We start from the raw sequence: 17,759 nt of genomic DNA, 5'->3' as shown, positions 1-17,759 counted from the left end.
ATGGTACGTCTCAATCCCCAAGCATAGATAGATAGATAGATAGATAGATAGATAGATGGTACGTCTCAATCCCCAAGCATAGATAGATGATAGATAGATAGATGGTACGTCTTAATCCCCAAGCATAGATAGATAGATAGATAGATAGATAGATAGATAGATGGTACGTCTCAATCCCCAAGCGATAGATAGACGATAGATAAATATATAGATGATAGATAGATAGATGGTACATCTCAATCCCCAAGCAGCAGGCTGACCATTGCCTTAATGAGATAACAGGATGGATGGGTTAAGGCTCTCAGGGTTGCTATATATAGTTAGGGCTAAAGTACCAAGCTGTTCCATTAATCCCACAAGGAGCCAATTAGTTTACCTGTTGTAGGGCACATCCTGACAGTGCGGGGGGTACCCAGGTACAGTACATTACATATTTGAGCATTAGGATAAGATCCGTGTAACCTTTCCTACCAAGTTAAATTCGGCAAATCATGGGCTGGTTAATGTAGGTCAGGGATGTCCGGCTTGTATTCCTATCTCATTAAAGACCTCCAGCTAATGGGTAGGCAGCAAAGCTTACATGTATTTGAATGGTCAGTCTGTCATAGGATCCCAGGCACAAACTGACTCTGTCTTTGGCCACCCATATTGATCAGTTTGCCAGCCATATATAAACATAGAACCCATGGTCTTATCGTATCATCTGCCTCTAATGTAGTAATACTTTGTGCCCTTATTACCTAACAAAGTGGAATTATGAATGATCTTCATAAAGCACATCTTAGCCAAAATGGATTCTTTGTCAATAAAAAAAACCCTTGCTATGCTGATGATAAACTGCATTTCTTTTAGGTCTGTGTCCCACCTTAGAGTAAAAAATGTAAAAAGAGAAGGAAAAAAGTTCTTAATTTTTACGAAGTAGTAGGGCATTTCCCACTATGTGATAAGCCCTTTGGGCAACCTGATATGGGGTCAAGGAGCCACACACAGGGCTTATAGTACATATACTCTTATGGAGTGAATGTAACTCTTAGAGCCAAACCTGTTTTACATAGGAACTAAGGCCTAGAAGAGTAAAGTGATCTCTCCATTATAGCAGGCAACTGACAACTTTCTCCCATCCATTGAGGTCAATAGAAACTGGTTGGGATAGCCAGCTTTGCCACATCGGCCAGCAATGGCCAATATCACTTGTTTAAGATATTAATATTTCATGAACACCCTATCGATTTGTTATGCACATTATTTAAGTATAGAGTCATTTTTATTTAAGAGATTACTAAGGGCAACTTAATAACATCTGAGAGTTCTACCATCCATGGTCCAAGGGGGTCCAGGAGGCTCCACAAGGAGGCACGTTGAGATCTGGGCAGAGTTTGAGAAGGACCAGGCCATGTTTGGGAGTCTAACCTCATGTGCAGTAACCATGCCTGCCCCCCCCAGTCCTTGCATCCCTCCCTTTTTCATACCTCCAAATAGTCTTATTTTTTTTCTGCTGCCCTGATTCACAAAACACAAAAGGGGCACAGCTTACTGATAAATGGATGGCATTTTGGGTTGATTGAGGCATTAGTTGTTGTGGATACGTCTGTCTGGGGGGTGTCTAAAACATTATCCCAATCTTGGTGACTCAAATGCTTGGGGAAAGCATTTTACATTCAAAAATTCAAATGGAATGTACCCCATCCCCAGACTATCCAGGCCACGGGCCACCAGTACAAGTACAAACAACACTGTCCATTTTCTGGAACAGTCTGACCCCTCTGGGCACACACTTGGCACGGCACTGAGGCTCTGCGTATAGTTCAGCTGCTGATGCACTGATTATACAATATCCCACATTTGACACATATATACATTGTATTGGGGCAGTTCTTATCTGCAGACTTGGCTACACACATGCAGAAACATCTGCCGTTCAGTCGTATACATTGCACAAAGCCACAGAGGAGACAAAGTACCTATTATTTTGCCAACTGTTTCATTTGGGACTGGAATTTCTCCAAAGGATTCTTGAGAATAAAATGTTAATTACTGTGCCAAATAACTCACCCCCGAGTGCAATAACCAGGCGGCTAACAGTACAGAGCTCTACAGGGTCCCAGCATATAGGTTTCCCAGTTTCCCTTTCACAATCATTCCGTGTGGGGCCCATGGATATTTTTGGGTTCTGCTTATTCAGGACCCAATAAATGTTGCGCATACCATAGCTGTCACTGTGCACCTATAAAAACACTCATTTTCCTAGGACATTCACTGCGGGCAAGCATGGCTGAATAGCAATAGGCCATACACATGTAATAACATATAATTAATTACACGTTGTGCACCCCAGCAGGGCCACGAACCCCCTCAATTTTTCAGCAGAATTCTTCTTGGTACAAAAGATTACCTATGCTGGCACAGTGTTATGGATTCTCTCTGTATGGGTTTTATCAAATTCCGATGATTTGGAATGCAATTACAGCCTTGTTAAGCTGGAACTCCATCCAACACTCAAGATTTTTTAAAAAGTAAACATAATTTCAAGCAACTTTACAATATAGATATTTAAAAAATATTCAGCCTTTTCATGATGTTTAATATAATAATCTGGTTTGGAACAGTTCCCTAAGCCCCGCCCCGTGTTCCCCTGCTGATCTGGCTGACTACTGAGACTAAAATTAAATGTAACAGTAGTCGCCTGTCCTCAGTCTGCCTCCTCACAATCCCACAATTCCCTGCTGCACACGTGATTTTATAACATCAGTGTTTTAGTCCCTCCTCCCCTGCCAGGATTTCAAATGAATCAGAAAAACTGTTTTGCAGCTGGATTTCAGCATATAAAAATGGGATTTATTTATACTTTTTGAAGGAACAGGTTACAGTGATAGGTATTTTCAGGGTTTCTATGTTGTGTGGGGCTCTTTATCACATTAACCCCCTGTTTGTATTAATGTATTCTACTGTACAGCGCTGCGTACATAAGTAGCGCTTTATAAATAAAGATATACATACATACATACATTTTAGTTCGGAAGCCGGAGTTCCCCCTTACGAAGACCAAACCCCAACAATGTCATACCATGCTTCTTTGATCCCCATGACAGCCCCTCCTGGTTTCTTGTGACGGAATGATGAAGACAATAGGAACACTGTGGGAGGAGATAAGGAGTTTACGGGCTGCCTGTCTGTATTAAAACAATGGCTGCTTAGGCAATGGCTGCAGGGAGCTTCAGGGGCTGATCTATGAATATAGGTGCCAAAACTAGTTATTATTTTTACTGTTGACAGCTTAACTATTATCAATAAAGCACTCTAGGGTGATCACTGTGGTTGCTGGGGTTCACATAAATCATGTATTATTACATGTTCACATCATGTGTTATCTTGAAGATAATGTCCCATAGGATATGAAGGGTGTTAAGGTGGCCATACATGGGCCAATTTAACTGGCAATATCAGTCCTTTAGATCGTTTCGGAAGCTTATCTATGCATGTATTTATGGGCACGAACCAGGGGCCTCCCCGACCGACATCTGGCCTGAAATCGGCCAGATCTCTGAGAAGTTGATAATACCATTGGAAGGGGAACCATATTGGCTCATTGATGCGGTCCCTGAACCAATGGCACCAATACCCACCGTTTTAATTCAACCATTTGGCCCTAGGGCCAAACGACCAAATTAGCCTCATATCACCCACCCGTAGGTTGCCAAGCGAGTAGATCTTTCCGCGTATGGCAAGCTTTACACAGTAACAAGAGCAAAGTACTAGCATGTCCAGTAACTCATAGTAACCAACAGGCAGTTAGCTTTTAATTGCCTACCACAGTTGGAATCATGAAACGCACAATCTGATTGGTTGAGTTTAGCTACATGATTCTCAACTAATTTCAGCCCTCAGCAGAAGAGCAGCATGGCAGCTTTCAGACAGTCATGGAGTCTGCTGTGTGGTTCATTCTCCCCAGAATGTGCAGAGTGGGGGCCCCCAAAGATTGTTTTTTGGGAGGGCCCGGCTCTTTGTCATTACACAACTGCACCAATAAATAAAACTATGCCAAGTGTGCAAGTTGCCCTTTGCCTTTGTATTTTATTGCAGGTTCACAGCGTTATAACTTGAAGGTAAATTCCACAAGATAATGTCTTGCCTTAAACATTAAAAAATTCCTAGCATCAGTATCCTTGCTATTTAGCGATATGTAAAGAAATACAGCATTTATAGGCAACATTAATGAATGACAGCATAATGCAGACATGGGATTCTAAAGCAGCGGGCAGTTGGTCTCTTTTATGGTTTGAGGTTTTATTCTGCAGCCTCCATTTTAGAATAAACCCCTTAAAAGGGTGGTTCACATTCAAATTAACTTTTAGTATGTTATAGAATAAGCAACTTTTCATTTAGTCTTTATCTTTTATAGTTTTTGCATTATTAGCTTTATTCTTCCAACTCTTTTTAAATGGGGGAAGCCAAAAAACAATTGCCCTATGAGGCTACAATTTTGTTATTGTTCTATTTTCTTTCTTAGCTTTCTATTCAGGACTCTCCTATTTAAATTCTAATGGTTCACCCACACAACTGCATGGTTGCTAGGGTAATTTGAAGCCTAGCAACAAGATAGCTGCTAAAATTCCAAACTGGAGAGCCGCTGAACAAAAAGCTTTATCATTCAAAAACCACACATAATTAAAATGAAGACCAATTGCAAATTGTATCAGAATATCACTCTGTATTATTAGAAGTTACTCATATTAGAATTTAATTCAAAGGTGCCACAGATTAACGAATCTACGGCATTGACACAGAACTCAAATGGTTAAAATGTCTATCTGGCTGAATGTTGGGGACCAAAAACACTATTGCTCTGTAAGGCTACAATATTATTGTTACATTTTATTACTTATATTTCTTTCAGGCCTCTCCTATGCATCTTCCAGACTCCCATTTACACCACTGGTTGCAAGGGTGAATTGGACCATAGCAACCAGAAAGCTGCTGAAATTCCAGACTGGAGAACTGCTAAATAATTAAAAAAAAAACAACACAAAACATAAAAATAGTATTGCAAATTGCCTCATTGACCCTCATCACAGGCAACTAACTCACTCCATAGAACATTAGCCTAAGGGGCAATGGCATATATTAAGATTTGTTGTCCATGGTCCACGGCTCCATTTTTTTGGAGATTTGTCAGCCACAGTAGCACGGTGAGCCCTAAGGTGTTACTTGCAGGACACAAGCCTGTGGCAACTATTAATTTAGTTGGTGGTAGTTCCAGGGTTCCCCAATATTATATATAGAGCGTCCTAGTACTTGGTCTTCAGTATTTATTTTTTATAGTTTTTGAATTATTTGCCTTCCTCTTCTACACTTCTGTAGCTTTCAAATGGGAGTGACTGACCCTGGCAGAAGACACACTGGGCTACTAGTAGCAGCTACTTGTCACGGCTACTAAACTCCAGAAAATATCCTTCCATAGACAATACTGAGAATTGCCTCTGCTAAAACTCACACAGAGACAATTGTCAGTAAATGATCAGCATTGTTTTTTTTAGTAGCCACAACAAGTAGCTGCTACTAGTTGCTCTGTGTGTCTTCACACAGAGTGATTTGCCAAAGTCGCGGAAGTTTCCTTGCAAGGCAACTTCCACGACTTCGGCAAATCACAGCACCGCGTATGCCATGCCACCGGCGATTTACATTGTAGCCAGTGGGATGGCATTTTGGGGAGATTTGTTGTGCCGCAACTAATCTCCCTGTGTGTCACAGCCCTAAAGCTCGGCGAGGCTACAATTTTATTGTTATTGTTACTTTTTATTCCTTATCTTTCTATTGAGACCCCCTTCTATACATATTCCAGTTTCTAATTCAAAACACTGCCTGGTTGCTAAAGACCCTAGCAAACTGGAGAGTTGCTCAACAAAAAGCTAAATGACTGAAAGCGACGAGTAAGAAAAATGAAAACCAACTGCAAATCCCGGAATATCATTGTCTACATCATACTACAGTTTAAATTAAAGGTGAATAACCCCTTTAAGAGACACTTTCTCTGATCCTGGGTGTGTATATCTAGAATCCGTACCGTAAAGAAAGACAGAGCTGCTGTTTAGTTGCTAGGAAGGAAGTAGTGTTAGTCACCTGCTTGTACAGTGTGGCCTGGCTGATTTATTGCTTTATTTCCTATTCCTATCTGAAGTTGCAATGCTTCCTGTTGTCCAGCAGGTGGAGCACTTATTGAATGTCATTTCTGTCACAGATTGAAGCTGTATGATCCATTACATATCCAATACCAAAAGCCAGACTGAGAAGTGGGTAGGGATCAGCACACAGGCAGGAAGAAGCGCCGATGAGAGCGCGGTATAGAGTTTGGTGATGTAACAGAGATGAATACAATGACTATGACTAACACGTTCCATGTGGATGTTGCAAGGTATAAGCCAGTGCAGCGATAAATACATCAATAAAGTCTTATTGCACCCATGACAACATTATATTATAACTGGTCCCAGCAGGACACTTACTGGTTTAATGTGTTTCAAGCTCTGGCTCTTGATCCTACGGCGGTTCCAGGCCTATAATTTGCTCGAGTGCGTGGTATGTGCCTATGTTCCCAGCTCAGACATACAGCCGATAAAATGTAAACAGCTGTTTTCTGGCTCGGCACATCATGTGCTGCGCATTATGGGGAATATAAACGTCAATGTGTATGGCAGCCCCACCATTCTGTGGGTAGAACCTTGGAAGGGGGAGTCAAAAATGAATCCTTTTCTACAAGGGGTCATTAAGATGAACTATATCTCTCACACACACTCTGACCCCCCCTCATTAAGATAGGTGTCAGCTGGGGAATTCTAACCTCAAACTATTTGCCCTGTCTGTCTGTCTATCTGTCTGTTACTTGCTACGTCTCCTTCATTGGTCCTTCATGGTCACCTTTGGACCCCTCGACTGAGGCCTAGCTCCACCTTAGGCCTTCTGGCAGAATTCACTCCTGCTAAGATGAAACTGGCCACAAGGTCCCTGAGGCCAAATGGGAAAACCCTCACTCCCACAGGACATTGGTGACAGAAGTGACACCTTCTGAGCAGAAGGGGAAGGTTAACCCTTTAGGTCACCTAAGCTAGCTTCCATATTTACCTCACACATGCTTTGACTGGAGCTAAACACTAACTTGAAGGTCCCTCTTCCTGCATCCCATTCTGGGGACTATATTGTAGGGACCTGGCTTCACCTCCCTCACTCAAGCCTTCTGCCTCAGCAGCTTCCATTCCTCCACAGAAAGTAGTCCGTGAAAGAAGGGCCGTTCCTCCATTTTCCTACCATGGATTACCCATAACTGCTTTGGGCCAGTAGGAACTAATCCCTCACACAGCATAGGTTTTATTCACATCATGGGAGGAGAGGAGGTTACACTCCTACATGGGCACACGTCAACTTACATGAGGCTCCAAGAGACACCCTGATTTGCCCCCACCTCACCCGGTTGCCCACCATAACAACCCAGTTATCCGCTCCCTGTCATTTTCACAAAATTACCTCAGAAAACGGATATGAGCATTTCTGAATCTGTGGAATATGAAGAGCAAATATTAATGGAGGGTGCTACATGCTGCCAGTAGCCCTATGCCGTGGATATGTGGGAATTCTCCCTCAAATGGATGGTTAATAAACAAAAGCCAATAGCACCATGTCATGAAGTTATATGGGTTATAAAGGGTACATATATTGCAGCACCACGGTTGTGGGCATCAGAGCAGGGAAAGATGGCTGCATCGCTAGTGCAGTGAGTGTTAATAGAGCTTTCTGTACTGATAAAGCGAAAATTCTGATTTAAAGAAGGAATAATGTCACTTAAAGTGCTTGGAATGGAGTTTTGCTTCCCCTGACAACCTGCAGGGCACTGCCACCTGAGGCTTCTCAACTTGCTTCATGGCCGAATGTGGCAGCCTCCCTGCTTGGACCCCCTAAAGGCGGCAGACAGTGACATGCAGTGTTCTCTAGCCATACTGACAGCTGTCTGCGTGACCTGGCCCCAAACCATTCTGTGAAAACTTGTTCTCTGGTGATACATTCCCCTTAAACGTGTCATGACTGGTCCCTGAAATGAGCGCATATCGCTCCATAAATCTAAATGTATGGGTTACAGCCAGATAATACACAAGAGCCATGATTATCTTGTAAATTATATCCTTATAAACGGTGCTTAGTGATCTCATCAGTTATAATTGGTGCTCAGTGATGTCATTTCTGTCACACGACTCACTAATACTTGTGTTATAGTGAATAATGTAATCCCCATTATAAAATATGAGGATATTAGAAGTCCCTTTGGAGTTCAGTGACCTGTATAAATGCATTCAGCCATTGGCCTTGTGCTTATATAGGGTCAGGGAACTCCTTAATGACTTATAATATCCTTATATTTTATGATAGGGGGTACATTAATCACTATATTATTCCTTTGCTCGCTTCTTTTAAATCTCGTTGTTTACTATGTGACAATGACAATAAAGATATATTCTATTCTATTCTTTGCGGCTGGTTATATCAGTGATCTAATAGTCTGAGTTGTATCATTATTCACTATGGATCCCAGTAGAATAAAGGATCATTGTCGGATCACCAATCATGACCAAATACACTCATATGAGGGAATTTATTTAATTGTGAAATATTCTTGCAACAAGTACAGAAAGCTTTAGAATAGAGAACCATCCTGCACCAATCAGAAGCCTCCAGCATATATTGAATGGTTTAGTATCCCCTTTAAAATACCAGGACTGGATGGTGATCTGGTTCTTGCAGTTTTCTCTGCTTTAATTGAATGTTAAACATATTACCACCATGATGGCTTTGCTTTCCGTGCTTCCAGTTGCTCCATGTGACAAACCGGGCAAACATTCCTCATACACATGACCCTAAATCCAATAAAGACAATTATGATCTGGACACGAAAAATGGCGGTCTGGCAGCTCACATTAGTTCCACTAGCTTAGCCGACTGCCTGTGATTTATCCAGACAGCAGTGTAACGCAGCTCGGACACACAGGCACCCCCTGATATAAAGGAAATATAAAGTGAGCCAATCTGCTGAGCTTTATACAACAGCCCCGACAGACAGGCCCTTGGGAAGGCAAATATATCACTCATTTCATAGGCAGTTTTGAGTGATTGGAGCGGGTGGGGGGGTTCTGAACTTTTAACCCACAAAGACCTCGGGCGGAATCTCTGCAAAGATGGAAGCCAGGGGCATGCTGGGAACAGTCTGAACAGGATCAAATTAAAGGCTCAGGAGGCTTAGCTGCCCAGAGAGACACCAGACAGGTATATAAATAAAAGCTTATTTTACCCGCCTCAGACTGGGGCCCCTGGCACTCTGCCATTGCTGGGGGCCCTTTTCTTTATTAAATGTAGCCCTGATGGGTAGCAGGGAGTTACTCACAATGGGAATGCCGCTGCTTTATATATATATATATTTCTGCATGCCTCTAACTTAGTTAAGTCAATGGGGGGGGGGTCTGTCTATATAATCAATTTACACAGCTTTTCCCTTGTACAATATAATCAATTTGTTAATGAGTTTTGCCTGACTGGGATGGGTTTAACCCCAGCAGTGCCAGGGAAATAAGCTATAGAGTGTGCAGCATGCAAGGATGGCACAGGTGGTCCTGGCATCACAGGGAGGGCTCAGCTTAGTGCTGGCATCATGGTACTGTAATGAAGACTATAACATTGCAAAATGCAAACTTTTGTTTTTGCAATTTTATTTTTTTGTTAACAAGGGCAGCAGCACTGGGGGGTCCCAAGTAGGGGGGGGGGGCAGTGGGCATTATTTGCTAAGCAATATATTATATGTTTATGAAAAATATATTTTTCCAAAGTTTATGGGCCCTAAAATGATTTTTACGTGGGGCCCAAAGTAATTTCTAGTTCTGGGTTGTAGAGGTCAGTTTGTTTTCAGGAATAAGAGAGAGGGAGTGGCGCATATTGGCAGGAATGAGGGGGAATTAGAGCAGTGAATACGGCGGCCACCTGGATGGTATTTTACTGGCCTGGCAGGTAAAATTGTTGGTTGATGCCAATGTTATTAATAGGCAAAATACATAAAATTCTGGATGGCTGATCAACCCAATATTTGCAGGAATAGCAGGAGAGAGGGGATGATGTGTATTTGCATTAGAGGGTATGGGGGAAGTGCAAACTGGCAGGGACTGGGGCACACTGGGAAGTGCAAATTTGCAGAAATGGAGGGGTAAGGGGAAGAGTATATTGGCAGGAATCTAGGAGAGGGCTTGGTGTATGTTGGCAGGCACGAGGGGACATGGAGCAGTGTATTTTGGCAGAGATAATAGAGAAGAGGGGGGCAGTGCATGTTTGTGGAAATGAGGGGGCATGCAGCACTTTATATTGCCAGGAATCTGGGAAGAGCGGCCAGTGCATATTGGCAGAAAAGAGGGGATATGGGGGCAGTGTATATTAAAAGAAATGAGGGGGAGAGGGGTTAGTGCATATTGGCAGAAAAGAGGGGATATGGGGCAGTGTATATTGGCAGGAATCAGAGGGGTTAGTGCATATGGGGAGAAATGAGGGGATATAGGGGCAGTGTATATTAAAAGAAATGAGGGGGAGAGGGGACAGTGAATGTTAGCAGAACTGAGGGGGGATAAGGTAATGTATATAGGCAGAAATTAGGGGATATGGGGGAAGGGTATATTGACAGGAATCAGAGGGGTTAGTGCATATTGGGAGAAATGAGGGGATATGGGGCTGTGTATATTGACATGAATCAGAGGGGGAGAGGGGTGAGTGCATATTGGGAGAAATGAGGGGACATAGGAACAGAGTATATTAAAAGGAATGAGTGGGAGAGGGGGCAGTGCATGTTGGGACAGAATTGAGGCAATTCATGTTGGCAGAAATGAGGGGTATAGGCGCAGTGTATATTGGGGGAATGAGGGAGCTGAGGGTCAGTGCAGGTTGGCAGAAATGAGGGGTATAGGGGCAGTGTATATTGGGGGAATGAGAGAGCTGAGGGTCAGTGCAGGTTGGTAGAAATGAGGGGTATAGGGGCAGTGTATATTGGGGGAATGAGAGAGCTGAGGGTCAGTGCAGGTTGGTAGAAATGAGGGGTATAGGGGCAGTGTATATTGGGGGAATGAGGGAGCTGAGGGTCAGTGCAGGTTGGTAGAAATGAGGGGTATAGGGGCAGTGTATATTGGGGGAATGAGGGAGCTGAGGGTCAGTGCAGGTTGGTAGAAATGAGGGGTATAGGCGCAGTGTATATTGGGGGAATGAGAGAGCTGAGGGTCAGTGCAGGTTGGTAGAAATGAGGGGTATAGGCGCAGTGTATATTGGGGGAATGAGAGAGCTGAGGGTCAGTGCAGGTTGGTAGAAATGAGGGGTATAGGGGCAGTGTATATTGGGGGAATGAGAGAGCTGAGGGTCAGTGCAGGTTGGTAGAAATGAGGGGTATAGGCGCAGTGTATATTGGGGGAATGAGAGAGCTGAGGGTCAGTGCAGGTTGGTAGAAATGAGGGGTATAGGGGCAGTGTATATTGGGGGAATGAGAGAGCTGAGGGTCAGTGCAGGTTGGTAGAAATGAGGGGTATAGGGGCAGTGTATATTGGGGGAATGAGGGAGCTGAGGGTCAGTGCAGGTTGGTAGAAATGAGGGGTATAGGGGCAGTGTATATTGGGGGAATGAGAGAGCTGAGGGTCAGTGCAGGTTGGTAGAAATGAGGGGTATAGGGGCAGTGTATATTGGGGGAATGAGGGAGCTGAGGGTCAGTGCAGGTTGGTAGAAATGAGGGGTATAGGGGCAGTGTATATTGGGGGAATGAGAGAGCTGAGGGTCAGTGCAGGTTGGTAGAAATGAGGGGTATAGGGGCAGTGTATATTGGTGGAATGAGGGAGCTGAGGGTCAGTGCAGGTTGGTAGAAATGAGGGGTATAGGGGCAGTGTATATTGGGGGAATGAGGGAGCTGAGGGTCAGTGCAGGTTGGTAGAAATGAGGGGTATAGGCGCAGTGTATATTGGGGGAATGAGAGAGCTGAGGGTCAGTGCAGGTTGGTAGAAATGAGGGGTATAGGGGCAGTGTATATTGGGGGAATGAGGGAGCTGAGGGTCAGTGCAGGTTGGTAGAAATGAGGGGTATAGGGGCAGTGTATATTGGGGGAATGAGGGAGCTGAGGGTCAGTGCAGGTTGGTAGAAATGAGGGGTATAGGCGCAGTGTATATTGGGGGAATGAGAGAGCTGAGGGTCAGTGCAGGTTGGTAGAAATGAGGGGTATAGGGGCAGTGTATATTGGGGGAATGAGAGAGCTGAGGGTCAGTGCAGGTTGGTAGAAATGAGGGGTATAGGGGCAGTGTATATTGGGGGAATGAGGGAGCTGAGGGTCAGTGCAGGTTGGTAGAAATGAGGGGTATAGGGGCAGTGTATATTGGGGGAATGAGAGAGCTGAGGGTCAGTGCAGGTTGGTAGAAATGAGGGGTATAGGGGCAGTGTATATTGGGGGAATGAGGGAGCTGAGGGTCAGTGCAGGTTGGTAGAAATGAGGGGTATAGGGGCAGTGTATATTGGGGGAATGAGGGAGCTGAGGGTCAGTGCAGGTTGGTAGAAATGAGGGGTATAGGCGCAGTGTATATTGGGGGAATGAGAGAGCTGAGGGTCAGTGCAGGTTGGCAGAAATGAGGGGTATAGGGGCAGTGTATATTGGGGGAATGAGGGAGCTGAGGGTCAGTGCAGGTTGGTAGAAATGAGGGGTATAGGCGCAGTGTATATTGGGGGAATGAGGGAGCTGAGGGTCAGTGCAGGTTGGTAGAAATGAGGGGTATAGGCGCAGTGTATATTGGGGGAATGAGAGAGCTGACGGTCAGTGCAGGTTGGTAGAAATGAGGGGTATAGGCGCAGTGTATATTGGGGGAATGAGAGAGCTGAGGGTCAGTGCAGGTTGGTAGAAATGAGGGGTATAGGCGCAGTGTATATTGGGGGAATGAGGGAGCTGAGGGTCAGTGCAGGTTGGTAGAAATGAGGGGTATAGGGGCAGTGTATATTGGGGGAATGAGGGAGCTGAGGGTCAGTGCAGGTTGGTAGAAATGAGGGGTATAGGGGCAGTGTATATTGGGGGAATGAGGGAGCCGAGGGTCAGTGCAGGTTGGTAGAAATGAGGGGTATAGGCGCAGTGTATATTGGGGGAATGAGAGAGCTGAGGGTCAGTGCAGGTTGGTAGAAATGAGGGGTATAGGGGCAGTGTATATTGGGGGAATGAGGGAGCTGAGGGTCAGTGCAGGTTGGTAGAAATGAGGGGTATAGGGGCAGTGTATATTGGGGGAATGAGAGAGCTGAGGGTCAGTGCAGGTTGGTAGAAATGAGGGGTATAGGGGCAGTGTATATTGGGGGAATGAGGGAGCTGAGGGTCAGTGCAGGTTGGTAGAAATGAGGGGTATAGGCGCAGTGTATATTGGGGGAATGAGGGAGCTGAGGGTCAGTGCAGGTTGGTAGAAATGAGGGGTATAGGCGCAGTGTATATTGGGGGAATGAGGGAGCTGAGGGTCAGTGCAGGTTGGTAGAAATGAGGGGTATAGGCGCAGTGTATATTGGGGGAATGAGGGAGCTGAGGGTCAGTGCAGGTTGGTAGAAATGAGGGGTATAGGCGCAGTGTATATTGGGGGAATGAGGGAGCTGAGGGTCAGTGCAGGTTGGTAGAAATGAGGGGTATAGGCGCAGTGTATATTGGGGGAATGAGGGAGCTGAGGGTCAGTGCAGGTTGGTAGAAATGAGGGGTATAGGCGCAGTGTATATTGGGGGAATGAGAGAGCTGAGGGTCAGTGCAGGTTGGTAGAAATGAGGGGTATAGGCGCAGTGTATATTGGGGGAATGAGGGAGCTGAGGGTCAGTGCAGGTTGGTAGAAATGAGGGGTATAGGGGCAGTGTATATTGGGGGAATGAGAGAGCTGAGGGTCAGTGCAGGTTGGTAGAAATGAGGGGTATAGGCGCAGTGTATATTGGGGGAATGAGGGAGCTGAGGGTCAGTGCAGGTTGGTAGAAATGAGGGGTATAGGCGCAGTGTATATTGGGGGAATGAGGGAGCTGAGGGTCAGTGCAGGTTGGTAGAAATGAGGGGTATAGGTGCAGTGTATATTGGGGGAATGAGAGAGCTGAGGGTCAGTGCAGGTTGGTAGAAATGAGGGGTATAGGGGCAGTGTATATTGGGGGAATGAGGGAGCTGAGGGTCAGTGCAGGTTGGTAGAAATGAGGGGTATAGGGGCAGTGTATATTGGGGGAATGAGAGAGCTGAGGGTCAGTGCAGGTTGGTAGAAATGAGGGGTATAGGGGCAGTGTATATTGGGGGAATGAGAGAGCTGAGGGTCAGTGCAGGTTGGTAGAAATGAGGGGTATAGGGGCAGTGTATATTGGGGGAATGAGAGAGCTGAGGGTCAGTGCAGGTTGGTAGAAATGAGGGGTATAGGGGCAGTGTATATTGGGGGAATGAGGGAGCTGAGGGTCAGTGCAGGTTGGTAGAAATGAGGGGTATAGGCGCAGTGTATATTGGGGGAATGAGGGAGCTGAGGGTCAGTGCAGGTTGGTAGAAATGAGGGGTATAGGGGCAGTGTATATTGGGGGAATGAGAGAGCTGAGGGTCAGTGCAGGTTGGTAGAAATGAGGGGTATAGGGGCAGTGTATATTGGGGGAATGAGAGAGCTGAGGGTCAGTGCAGGTTGGTAGAAATGAGGGGTATAGGCGCAGTGTATATTGGGGGGAATGAGGGAGCTGAGGGTCAGTGCAGGTTGGTAGAAATGAGGGGTATAGGCGCAGTGTATATTGGGGGAATGAGGGAGCTGAGGGTCAGTGCAGGTTGGTAGAAATGAGGGGTATAGGCGCAGTGTATATTGGGGGAATGAGGGAGCTGAGGGTCAGTGCAGGTTGGTAGAAATGAGGGGTATAGGCGCAGTGTATATTGGGGGAATGAGAGAGCTGAGGTCAGTGCAGGTTGGTAGAAATGAGGGGTATAGGGGCAGTGTATATTGGGGGAATGAGGGAGCTGAGGGTCAGTGCAGGTTGGTAGAAATGAGGGGTATAGGCGCAGTGTATATTGGGGGAATGAGGGAGCTGAGGGTCAGTGCAGGTTGGTAGAAATGAGGGGTATAGGGGCAGTGTATATTGGGGGAATGAGGGAGCTGAGGGTCAGTGCAGGTTGGTAGAAATGAGGGGTATAGGCGCAGTGTATATTGGGGGAATGAGGGAGCTGAGGATCAGTGCAGGTTGGTAGAAATGAGGGGTATAGGGGCAGTGTATATTGGGGGAATGAGGGAGCTGAGGGTCAGTGCAGGTTGGTAGAAATGAGGGGTATAGGGGCAGTGTATATTGGGGGAATGAGGGAGCTGAGGGTCAGTGCAGGTTGGTAGAAATGAGGGGTATAGGGGCAGTGTATATTGGGGGAATGAGGGAGCTGAGGGTCAGTGCAGGTTGGTAGAAATGAGGGGTATAGGGGCAGTGTATATTGGGGGAATGAGGGAGCTGAGGGTCAGTGCAGGTTGGTAGAAATGAGGGGTATAGGGGCAGTGTATATTGGGGGAATGAGAGAGCTGAGGGTCAGTGCAGGTTGGTAGAAATGAGGGGTATAGGCGCAGTGTATATTGGGGGAATGAGGGAGCTGAGGGTCAGTGCAGGTTGGTAGAAATGAGGGGTATAGGCGCAGTGTATATTGGGGGAATGAGGGAGCTGAGGGTCAGTGCAGGTTGGTAGAAATGAGGGGTATAGGCGCAGTGTATATTGGGGGAATGAGGGAGCTGAGGGTCAGTGCAGGTTGGTAGAAATGAGGGGTATAGGGGCAGTGTATATTGGGGGAATGAGTGCAAGTTGGCAGGGGCTGCGGGCAGTGAGGGGGCACACAGTGCCAGTTGGCAGCGGTACAGAGTGTATCTCAGTCACAGTGCGACTTCCCTGCGCGCTAGTTCAGCAGAGGGCACAGGCGAGTGCGAACTTCCTGAGAGAGAGCAGCCAGCAGCGAGCAGATGAGCGGGGAGGAGAGTGCGGCCCGGCACTGGGGGAGGAGAGCGGCTGCACAGAGAAGGGGACGCGCTGGGATTCCAACTGGAGCCTTTCCCTGTCCCGGGCATTGTGTGCGCTGTGGGTAAGTGCAGCCCTGGCACCAACGGAACCCTGCGGGTACGGGGTGGGACCCCTGGCACTGGGGAGAACCCTAGCTGGCACTCTGAGCTGTGGGACTGGGGAGAACCCTAGCTGGCACTCTGAGCTGTGGCACTGGGGAGAACCCTAGCTGGCACTCTGAGCTGTGGAACAGGGGAGAACCCTAGCTGGCACTCTGAGCTGTGGAACAGGGGAGAACCCTAGCTGGCACTCTGAGCTGTGGTACTGGGGAGAACCCTAGCTGGCACTCTGAGCTGCTGTGGCACTGGGGAGAACCCTAGCTGGCACTCTGAGCTGTGGCACTGGGGAGAACCCTAGCTGGCACTCTGAGCTGTGGCACTGGGGAGAACCCTAGCTGGCACTCTGAGCTGTGGCACTGGGGAGAACCCTAGCTGGCACTCTGAGCTGTGGCACTGGGGAGAACCCTAGCTGGCACTCTGAGCTGTGGCACAGGGGAGAACCCTAGCTGGCACTCTGAGCTGTGGCACTGGGGAGAACCCTAGCTGGCACTCTGAGCTGTGGCACTGGGGAGAACCCTAGCTGGCACTCTGAGCTGTGGCACTGGGGAGAACCCTAGCTGGCACTCTGAGCTGTGGCACTGGGGAGAACCCTAGCTGGCACTCTGAGCTGTGGCACTGGGGAGAACCCTAGCTGGCACTCTGAGCTGTGGCACTGGGGAGAACCCTAGCTGGCACTCTGAGCTGTGGCACAGGGGAGAACCCTAGCTGGCACTCTGAGCTGTGGCACTGGGGAGAACCCTAGCTGGCACTCTGAGCTGTGGCACTGGGGAGAACCCTAGCTGGCACTCTGAGCTGTGGCACAGGGGAGAACCCTAGCTGGCACTCTGAGCTGTGGCACTGGGGAGAACCCTAGCTGGCACTCTGAGCTGTGGCACAGGGGAGAACCCTAGCTGGCACTCTGAGCTGTGGCACTGGGGAGAACCCTAGCTGGCACTCTGAGCTGTGGTACTGGGGAGAACCCTAGCTGGCACTCTGAGCTGTGGTACTGGGGAGAACCCTAGCTGGCACTCTGAGCTGTGGTACTGGGGAGAACCCTAGCTGGCACTCTGAGCTGTGGCACTGGGGAGAACCCTAGCTGGCTACTCTGTTGCAGTGGGCAAGTTGCTACATGGACTCGCACATAGTGGCACATACACTGGGTAGGGGGCAGCCGGGTCACTGTTAATGTTTGTGTAGAAAGTTTGTGTGTGGCAGCCCCGGCAGCGGGGAGTTGTTCCATCTGAGCCTCTCTGTACTGTAATAGTCACCAACCTGTCACCCTCATCTCTCTTCTTACTGTGCTGCTATATTCTGCATCATGCTGCATGGGGGTGATGGTGGTACATGCTTACTGGGTGCATGGGGTACATGCTTACTGGGTGCATGGGGTACATACTTACTGGGTGCAAGGGGTACATATTTACTGGGTGCATGAAGTACATTCTGGGTACATGGGGTACATACTTACTGGGTGCATGGGGTACATATTTACTAGGTGTATTGGGTACACTGGGTTCATGGGGTACATACTTACTGGGTGCATGGGGTACACTGGGTGCAAGGGGTGCATATTTACTGGGTGCATGGAGTACATTCTGGGTACATGGGGTACATACTTACTGGGTGCATGGG

The 17,759-nt window shown here is 47.1% G+C and overlaps 1 protein-coding gene across 2 annotated transcripts in view; it reads left to right on the top strand.

The window, feature by feature from the left end:
• Positions 1 to 9,174: 9,174 nt before the first annotated feature.
• prr5l (proline rich 5 like) overlaps positions 9,175 to 17,759 on the top strand; it is a 32,986-nt gene continuing 24,401 nt past the window's right edge. Inside the window, exon 1 of one of the 2 annotated variants that reach the window (XM_031900434.1) lies at positions 9,175 to 9,303. Coding sequence is in view for 1 of the 2 variants with exons in the window: in XM_004913347.4 (XP_004913404.3) it covers positions 15,827 to 16,111 (285 nt within the window). In the remaining variant the exon portion in view is untranslated. Of the gene's footprint in view, positions 9,304 to 15,825; positions 16,112 to 17,759 lie in introns of those variants that run through there. The other variant, XM_004913347.4, reaches the window with a different exon arrangement.

The sequence above is a fragment of the Xenopus tropicalis genome, chromosome 4 (genome assembly GCF_000004195.4).
Source record: "Xenopus tropicalis strain Nigerian chromosome 4, UCB_Xtro_10.0, whole genome shotgun sequence".
In the NCBI taxonomy this organism is placed as follows: domain Eukaryota; kingdom Metazoa; phylum Chordata; class Amphibia; order Anura; family Pipidae; genus Xenopus; species Xenopus tropicalis.
The sequence above is the reverse complement of the archived record's forward strand: the minus strand, read 5'-3'. Positions and strand labels throughout refer to the sequence as shown.